The 10147-nt window shown below is 40.1% G+C and overlaps 1 protein-coding gene across 1 annotated transcript in view; it reads right to left on the reverse strand.

The window, feature by feature from the left end:
• The window catches only part of GTF3C3 (general transcription factor IIIC, polypeptide 3, 102kDa), a gene marked incomplete at its 3' end in the record, with an annotated part of 12643 nt that extends 2502 nt beyond the window's left edge, over window positions 1-10141 (reverse strand). The window contains 11 exon segments of the mRNA XM_008946119.1: window positions 1-54; window positions 666-769; window positions 1232-1318; window positions 2044-2116; window positions 3436-3583; window positions 4608-4773; window positions 5053-5244; window positions 5759-5882; window positions 6284-6474; window positions 8827-8929; window positions 10043-10141. The exon segment at window positions 1-54 is cut by the window's left edge and continues 12 nt beyond it. Of these exon segments, the coding sequence (XP_008944367.1) occupies window positions 1-54; window positions 666-769; window positions 1232-1318; window positions 2044-2116; window positions 3436-3583; window positions 4608-4773; window positions 5053-5244; window positions 5759-5882; window positions 6284-6474; window positions 8827-8929; window positions 10043-10141 (1341 nt within the window).
• Window positions 10142-10147: the final 6 nt, after the last annotated feature.

The raw sequence follows: 10147 nt of genomic DNA on the forward strand, positions 1-10147 counted from the left end.
GTACAAGTCACCCATCTCTTCTGGATTTTGTTCCACCAGCGTGGTCAAAAGAGGCTTTAAAAAAAACACACAAAAGACTAAAAGCACATATAACCAATGAGAACATTTCTTTAAAGTGTGGTTCTTAGAAGCTTACATTTTTATGCTATGATGTTTATTCTATTTGCATTCTGAACTACATTTCCTTTATTTAAATGGTGGTTTAACAGTGAAAAATAAAGATCTGAATTTCATGAATCTGAAAAAGTCATGTTTTTTCTATTCTAGACATTTCACATCCACACATTTCACATCCAGTGTGTGAAAGTGCCTATCAGTGAGAAGTGCTCTTTGTGAAAGAACACTCTTCAGATCTAGCAGGGCTTTAAAACAAAGCAAAGATCTGTTCCTTAGAGTTCAACGTGCAGTGTGGTCCTGGGCCTGTCACAGCACGTAGTCTGTGATTTACTGTGCCTTAGTAATACATCCACTGAAGGTATAATTTACAAGGATAAAAACAGTATTTCTGCTATTACAGGTTTGCTAAGTTCCTCTCTTGGAGTGGGAGGGAAGCAAAAAGACTCTTTGCGGCTCACTCAACCACCTCAGTTACCTGAAGACAGGAAAAATTTCCTCTGGTAATTTATTACAACATCCCCCCAACTTCTGAGTTGTTTTCTACTTACACTGAGAGGCTCCAGGATGTTCAAGTGCACCAAGCAGACCATCAGCTTCACCGTGATGTCTATGGGAACACCCTCAGGTATGCAACAGCTGACCTTCTCCACAGCTGTGAGGAGACAAAGGATTTCTTTCTGAACCCATAGGCTTTAACAGGCACTTCATCAGCTCCACACCCCCCACCAGGCCATGTCCTACTCCACATAGCTCCACTGAAGAAAATATATTCTCATTGACTGATGTAGGCCAGGCCTCTCCCCTTCTTTTATATCTTTCCTAATAGTTGGAACAACTTCTTCCTATTGTCTCTGATCCTAATGATTGCACATGAAGCATCAAGTGCTGTCAGTTTGCATGGATTTCAATGGCAGGATACTGTAGGATGTGCTTAGAGCCTTCAGCCCCTTAAGATGTGCTTGTTTCATAAAGCTTTCCTTCATCAATTTATGCATCTCTACCCTCTTCTCCTTGCTTTTTGGAGGAAATACCCTTATTAAGGGATTTGTTCTTGGTTCCTGAGTGTATGATCAGTTCAGAGACTTGTACAAAACTGAAAAATTAAAGTACTTACCTGCAGCACTGGATTCAGCAGCTGGATGACTTTGGTTGTCAGTCACTGTCTCCTGGCTTTCCTGAGTTTCTACCACTGTCTCTGTATCTTTTTAAAAAGATTAGCAGATTATCAAGTAGCACCAGCTAAGCCAAAAGTGACTTGCTTTTAAATCTCTAAGCAATGGGTAGCTCACTCTGAAAAGTGTGCTTTTTTGGACCAGATTGCTGAAACAACCAACCAGTTTCAACACAGAACAAAATATCTGCCTGCAGAGCTGGCATGCTGTGATCACTATACAGCCCAAACAAACATTTTAAGACTTAAGCAAAGACTTCCACAAAGCAGGTTTCACAAAGACAACCTACTTTATTCAATTACAAGCTAATATTCCTGATTTGTATACAGCAAAACATTTACATTTTTAGTAATCAAAGTGGAGTTTATGAAGAATATTAGTCTCAGGTCAAATGTTGATATTCTTGAGTATAGATGCCAGTAAGCTTATCTAATTTTTTTTTTTTAGAAGCTATTTAGAAATAGCTGGACTGATGTGAACACTCAGAGGAATGTTTAGAATTTTAAAAGGCCTCCAGTTGCTTGGAGAGCAGTCCTTGTCCTTTAATGAGTCAGCATAGCTAATCGGGCATCAGAGTAACTCTGTAGAAAGCTGAGGTCATGCCATGTAACTCACTAAAAACACTGAAAAGTTTCCAAAGAGAAAAGCCTGTCACCATGCATCAGAATATACACTGAATTGAAAAGGTAATGGAAAGAAAGATGTCACATCAGAAAAAGAGCAGGGTCATGCTAGCTGTGTGTTAGCTGCTTACCTTTTTTCTCCTCCGTTGGACTTTTTTCTGATACCTTCTTTTCAAGTACAATCCCTGAAAAATCTGTAATAACCTGAAACAGATAAGTAACTTGAATCATTTTAGAGATTTAAAGGATATATGGAGTAACCAGCCCAAATAGCAGTTGTTTTAGACATCACAGAAGTTATCAGAAGAAAAGCTGCATTCATTTCACATGGGGTTAGCTGACTAATATTGAGTCTGATCATCAGAAGTCTTTGTCCACTGTTTTTGGACACTTAGATGATCCAACCAGCACCTTCTTAGCAAATATAACAGTTACTTTCATCACAACTAGAAAAGTTTTTAACCTTTATAGCTTCTTCTAATGCCTCTTGGAAGACTGAAAAAGAAAGCAAAGCACAAGGTGAACAGCTAAGCTCTCCACAGACCTTTCCAAAGTGCTCCAAGGATTCCTCAGCTTAATGCCTTGCAAGGAAACCATACAGTTTGTCTCAGTTAAAATAAATAAAAATTCACAGCTACATACAGACAGTTACAACAGCCCTGGTCATACACATCATGACCTTAGTAAAACTAGTATAATTCAATAAACAATTACTTCATAAAAAAGTAACCAAAGACAGACAATTCAAGACCTTCACTAGCCAAGAGGGAGCTGTAAGGGGGGGAAATGCACAAGTGTAAAGGATTGCTGCTCTAAGATCCAAAGCAGTTTGGTATTTTGTTTGTTAATTGAAAAGCAAATATTATAGTAATTACTGTTGCCAACACAAGAGTGCTAAACAGAGAGTAAGTAGCCCTTAGAGGAACACACCAGATGTATTAAACCAGATGTTTTCCAAAGGCTCAGTTTACCAGCTCAAATACAGTTTCAGCTATTCAGGAATAGGAAACATCATCACAAGAATTGACTTGAGGAGATCCACCAAGAAGAAACAGAGAAAGAGCTCAACAGCTAACTACTGTATTAATAAATCTGGCAGCTGAATACTGTGTACAAAAAAAACCCTGATATCTAAAATTTCCTCTGAGAAGGGTCAGAGGAATTGTTTGCAGGCTCATGATGCTTTGCACTGACAGAGTGCTAAATAAAATCTTAAGGAGGAAAAAAAAAAAGGTAATTTAGTATCTGCAAGTAAGAAAGTCACAACTAACAGTGTCTCTTCAATTTATCTTGGAAAGTACAACAATACAAGTCTATAGGCCTATATATAGGCCCCCAACTTATTAAATGAAGTCATTAACTTCAATGCTAATTACTACAGAACTAATAGCAAGCAATCTATATCTGATCAGCTTTTATTACTATAAACACATGATGATAAGCACTACAGGAATAAAATCTGTCCATCCTGACTGGCAAAGAGGTGCTGAACATGGCAGAGAAATGCCTTTAACTCTCCATACCGCCAAGGCTTTGTCATACTGTTTGGAAGAAATGTACAGTTCAGCTGCAATGTTAACATCTTCCATGGAGACCAGGCTCTGGTGTTTAGCAAAGGTTTCCTCTATTAACTCAATAGCAGAGGTCACATCATTGGCTTCATAATAACTCCTACAGAACAGAGATATGAGATATTAAGTGTTTGAGATAACTGACAATGTGTACTTTGAGCACTAGGAAAAGGATTTTCATATTTGTTTTATTTTTGCCTATTAGCAAATATTTTCATTAGCAAGAGTAAGCTAGAAAAGACAGCAAGAAAGGGTTTCCTTTTTTCCTTCCTTACAACTGTCAACAATTTTCATGTATATCAAATAATTCCAGTATTTCTCTCCCCTATATGTGAGGACATTACTAGAGTCTTCATCACAGTACCCCCCACCTTGAGCTAGGTATTAATAATATATGGCATTAACCTGGTTTCAGGAAAACCTTCAATAATAATCATATCATTACAATCCACATCCTCTAATTTTTTTGGTCCATTTCACAACCACAAAGATGAAAAGACTTAAAACTATTTAGAAATAGGACAAAACCACCTTTCTACAATTTATGTGTAAGAAAGCTGAGCTATAAAGTAGTTGAACAACTTAGTCAAAATTGATAAGGGAGTGACACACTTTAACCACAAGGTTTCTCTGTCTTGGGCAGCCTTCTATGAGCTGATTTGCTTTCATTAGCAGAAAAGGGGAGGAGGCAGATTTCTGCTTGCTCCAGAAATGAATCACAAATGACATATAGACTGCATTCTGTTGCAGATGGTCTGTATCTCAGATTGAATCCTTTGTTTCATTCAGATTTGCCGGCAATAATTTTTCAAGTCTTTTTAATAGAGATTAAAAATTTACTGCATTTGTATATAATTGTATACTATTGGCATTAGTATTTGCATTTTATTTACTTAGCCCAAGAGATGGACTTCTAAGCTGATGCACTGATCTTACAGAGGCTAATTCATATGTGTGTCAGCTTTTGGAAACATCCCAACAGCTGGGGCAGAACGCTTGTGTGGGGGTCACCCCCAGCAAAAACACCTGCACCCCTCAGCTTCGGGTAGGTCGGCAGCCTGAAGCTGCTGCAGAGCTCACTAACAGCAGGTTCTGAGAAGCTCTGGCAGAGAAGTGCAGCTTACTTTGCCATGTCCCTGGCCAGCTGCATGAAGCGCTCCCCGTCGGCGGGGGAGAGGAGGTTGAGGATGCGCCGGTAGCCGTCCATGGCCAGCTTGTGCTCCCCCAGCTGCTCGTACAGGCTCGACCGCTCCCACAGGTACCGCACGTTGCTGGGGTCATACTTCAGAGCTGCCAGAAACAGCAGGTTAGCTGCCTGCTTCAGGAAAAGGCAAAGGCATTTCACATTCGTTTCTCTAGCCAGATGAATGTTAGTGGACAAGCAGAAGGTTTTTTGTTAGAAAAAGACATCCTGTGTTAAAGATTAATGAATCATTCACTGAAGTCCAGACAGCGGTACCAGCATATTAGGAAACTGAAGCAAACTCAATTAGAAAGCAGAAGAAAACAAAATAATTGCCATTAGCTCCTAAGGTTTATTTAAAATTGTTAAAACGGTTGCTACGCTACCTTTTGTGTAGCAAAACACAGCCTGTTTAATGTTGTCCTGTTCCAGGGACATTTCTGCTAGCCTGACCCACTCCTCAGTGTCACTAGGATTTAAGTGAGCTGCAATGAGCTCAAACTGCAACGACTTCTCCATATCACCCTGGTCTTCATAGATCATGGCAAGAGTGGAAAATGGCTCATGAGCAAGAGGAGCTGTGAAAAGACAAGAAGAATGATTAAGAATTACTGTGTTAAAACCACTTTGAAAAAAAAAAAACAAACCTTGCTTTTCTAAACAACAGACATCATAATTCTATGAAAGGTCAACACTGCTGTTTAAATTCAGAAAAAGACTGCAGACAAGATTCCAATTCCTTTTCATAAATTATTAAACAGCTTGACTGAACATATCAACAACCATTTATAGCATTATTCTACGCTGTAAGCCATGCTGATGTTTATACCTTGATTCCTCAAAGACAATCAAAGCAAACTGTGTAAAGCTGAGCAAAGGCTCAGGCCTCTGCAGAATTAGGGAGCTAGTTTCTCTTTATACACAAAACAATAAAGGAAATGCACGACATGTTCTGAATTCCACACTACTTACACAGTGACTTTCCTTGTACTGAGTATTTTCATCACTGGTGAAGCAACACTGAATTTTCCTGATGCACGTGGCAATTACACCCCATCCTCAAATCCAAAAAGTTGTACCATTCTAACATACCTTGTCGAATGATTTCCATGCACATTAGGATGGCCTCCTCACGCTCCCCTCGAGCAAACCTGATATTGGCCTCTCCCATCAGACCCCTCAAGGCACGAGGAAGTTTGCTGTGAGGTCTCTTCTCCTAAATGCAAAAGGGACAGTGTTTCTACAAAGAATTCAGTTGTGCCCAAATTCAGGAGACATCAGTCACACTTGTGCTTAACAAAAACTAGTAACAAGTTATTTAAGTACTGGTGATATGACCAAATGGTTGGTAATCTTCATAACTAACAGTGCAACTCCAATGCACTCTAATGCTCTAATTAAAGCACAACTGGAGAATTCACTTCATCACTTTTGAAAGTTTTCAAACAGTAATTTTGATAAAACCAAAGACACATGACACCAACACAAGCAGAAGTTTCCTACATGGAATTATTTTCAGGCAAATTTCTCAGCAAGTAGCTAAAATCACACGACTTGGCATTCATGCACCTCGCTTCAGGAGAGACAGGGAGGCTGCATGGAAGTTTAAATACTTGCTTTCATCATTTTCTTGGTCTCTCGATTAAGCACCATCTCCAAGGCAAAAACATCTCCGGCCGTGGGTTGCTCAGGAGTTTCTTCCTCCTCTTCTTCTTCCTCCTCCTCCTCGTCGTCCTCCTCTTCATTCTCCCCAAGCATGGAGGCAAAGACCCGGTGAACAGATTTACTGACGCCATCTGAAGTCTCTCCTAGTTGAGAAAGCAGCAAAAAAGGTTTATACCCAAGAACACAGGCTGCTTATCAGGACAAGTGCAGAGTAAACAGAATCCTTCATCATTAGTAGCCCACTTGAAACAGCTATTCTATAAGAAAAAGGCCTGCAGAAATGCAGAAATAGTATCAACAACCTCTTTGGTTTTAAAACTCCATGTTATTTACCATCAGTGCTCAGTATACCCCAGCCCCTAACATTTTTTGGATATTTGAAATGAAAGCATGGAGGAACACATGGAATGAAGCAACAGTTTATTCAGTATTTCTCTCAATCCATACAAGAGAAGCATTTCAAGCAATTTTCAAGCACTAAACTGGTTGGCTGGAATAAAGCTTTTCAGCTCAAGAGGCTCAGTGAGCAGAAAGCTATACGAAATAATGCAGCAACCAGTTTTTAGAAGTAATTTAAAACAGGAACATGTAACCATTCTACCCATGGCAATAAGTACCTTTTTTACGTGTGTAAATGCAAAATCAAAATTATTAACATTTCTCCAGAAAAAGAAATAACAAAATTCTTCAAAATAAATAAGAATATGATGCTATGTATGCAAAATAAAAATATTTAAAGTACCTAATTTAAGCAAAATTCACATTTCTTAATTACAACTTTTCGTTACTAAGTTATGTCAGGGTTATCACCTCCCAAAACTCTCTATCTATACAAAACATTGAAAGAGAGAGGTTCAGCTAGGGGACTGGACATCTCAAGATTTGATACAAGAATAACCACAGTATCAAACTGGGATTGAAAAATAAATCTGTGGTGTATTTTCCATATACAAAAGGAAATTGGGTACTACACCTGAGTTTACAGTTATTTCTAGGGAGGTGTGTTCTGACGTGGATATATTTGTGGGGTTTTATTCTGACTTGGATATTAAGCATCCAAAAATCAAGTCTCTTCTTTCCCCCCCAGTCTGAAAAAAAATCTAATTATTCAATTTAGCTTCTCTTTTATTTCAGTCTCCTTGGCTGCATGACTCATCTGAAGATTGTAGCAGATTAGCTCTGAAGATTCATGTATCAAAAGTGATCTTAACAATAGATCTTTTCTAACATTTTTTTCCAAATATCCCAAGTCTGATTCTAACAGCAACTCTTTAAATAGTGATAAATATTACCAGTGCTGCCTTGATTCTGACTGTTCTTGAGACTTCTGTGTTCTTTGTAGTAACAGCAGAAGTAACCTTCTCACACAAATCTACCAGGATATGGTTTTTTTCTTAGATAAAGATGAAAGAACAAATAACAGGCTGGGTGGAACATAGATCAGAAAAGAGCAGCTGGGAGTTATTTCAGAGACATCAGCTAAAAGAAAGGGTCAGTGAGGAACCACAGGTATCTGGCTTCAAGCACACACCCAGTGTTCATTTGCTGTCCTTCCAGGATGAGGTCTGGCCACACTTTCAAAATTGAGGCAACACAAAGGCATTAAAAATCACCCTTTGCTAACTCACAGCATTGGCAATCCCACAAGAACATGCCACAGGGTACAGCTTCTGAGAAGAAGGTGTCTGCGACAGGCTACAGCTCTCCAAATCCCAGGCTCAGATCCAGAACCTGAGGCAGGAGATCAACAAGCACTGATACAAACCAAAGAGAGAAGTGCTGCTCCTACCACCTCCTGCAAGCCCTTGCACTGTGTAGGAACCTCAGGGAAGTTAAGCTTATTTTGCTGAGGCACCATTACCATCTCAGTACCTGCACAAAGAAAGCCAGCCAGGGCATCTGTAGCTAGGAACATCCAGTCGAAAATAAGGAGAGAAAAAAAACGTAAACACTCTAAATCAGCCAAAGGATAATGGAGCAGGAGAAAAAAACAGAAAGGAAGAGGAAAAAAGAAACTCCTCTTTTTAGTGATTTTCACTTTGGATGTCAAGATAAAGTGGCAACACTCACACAGTAGAAAAAAATATTCTGGAACATTCAAATCTCAACAAAAAACTAGCAAAGAGATGAACAGGAAAAAAGCTAGAAGAAAACAGTTTCTGAGAGAAGTTAAAACCTCAAAATTATTTGTAACTTTAGAGAGAGCAAATAATTGGGAGCACACGGCTAAGAAGCCAGGAGGGAGAAAATGGAGTGTTTCCCAGAAAAAGATGGCCCGTTGGCCAGATCCAGCCCCTTGAAAACACTGAACAAAGTTAAACCCTGGCTATGACTCAGAACTTCCTACAAGAACATACATTCTAACAACACACTTCGATACCCACAGGTTCAAAAGAAACAGCCAAGTATTTATAAAAAGTCAGTTATCAAAGAGAAAATGCTTTCTCTGACCTTTAAAATACATTTTTCACTGGAATTATTAAGTTAACATTTACCATCAGTTTCATCCTGACTTTGGGACTTCCCAGATGCTTTTCTGGATGAAGATGGAGCCTCTACATCTTCAGTGTTTTCCTCAGATGATGCATTTTCACCATCCTGTGCACATCAACATTAGTTATCAGCTTTATAATGTGACTTATTCCTATTTCCCCTAATACTTGCAGTTAGCACTGAGACCACGGGTGTCCAGCTTCTGCATTGTTAGTGAAAGAGATGGAATAAGCCCTATAGCTTTAAATCAATGAAACCCAGCATCTCTTGCTTTCAGAACACTTATATTCCTATCGACGTGAGGTGACTCAAAATGGTGAGTCTTCACACTACTTTTGACTGGAGACACTAGTCCATTGCTTATTTGACATCACAGTAAGGCAAGATGACATGGCTGATTGTAATAAAAATGTTACAAATGTGTGACACGTCCTTTTAGAAGCCTGTCTTTTTGAACATAAAATGAAATCTCAAAAGAGCACTTGTTAAACCAGTAAGAAGGCTGCCCTAGGATATTACTTGTCCTTCCATGACAGCTGAGTTGTGCTGAATTTGCTCTCTGAAGATGAGGACATACAGAAATTCAGCTGCATTCTGGCATAAAGATGGTAAAGTTAAAGTTAACTACAACATTCCAACCAAGCATACAGAATTTCATAACAACTCCATCTGGCTACTTCTAGACACAAAGCTGCGTGCCCCTGGATTTATAACTGCAAGAAGCCACAAGGATTAGCAAAGGGAGTTAAACTGGATGTCTTCTTAAGATCTCACACAGGAGAGGGTAGGGGAGCAGCAGCAGTATATGCTGGGTGATTTCATATCAAAACGTGCTTCTGCTCATTGCTTCAGCCTAATGAAGAAATGAATTACAGCGCCTGAAGGCAACTGCCACTTTTGCCCAGTCCAGGGATGCAAGCTGCATCGGCACGAACCGGAACGCTGCATTCTGTCCTTCCCCTGAACTACCGGCTCTACCAGTACCTAATGACCCGTACAAGTCAGTTTCCTATAGTATTTTCACAGAAATCGACAAGGACGTAGACACGCTCCACAGCTGAGCAGAGCAGCAGTTAACATAAGCACGGCACACAGACACACAGAGAAGAGAGGAGAGGAGAGGAGAGGAGGCCACGCTGCTCTTGAGGGGCCCGCGCCCTGCCAGCTGCCGGCAGGGAAGGGAAGGGAGGGCCGGGCCGGGCCGCGGAGCACACTCACCTTCTCCCGGCTCTTGCGCTCCTCTCTCCGCCGCTCGAACTCCTCGAAGGAGATCTTCCCCTCCAGGTAATCGATCAGCTCCGGGCTGAAGCCCGACATAGCGCC

This window comes from Merops nubicus, unplaced genomic scaffold (assembly GCF_000691845.1).
Source record: "Merops nubicus isolate BGI_N331 unplaced genomic scaffold, ASM69184v1 scaffold26838, whole genome shotgun sequence".
Lineage (NCBI taxonomy): Eukaryota > Metazoa > Chordata > Aves > Coraciiformes > Meropidae > Merops > Merops nubicus.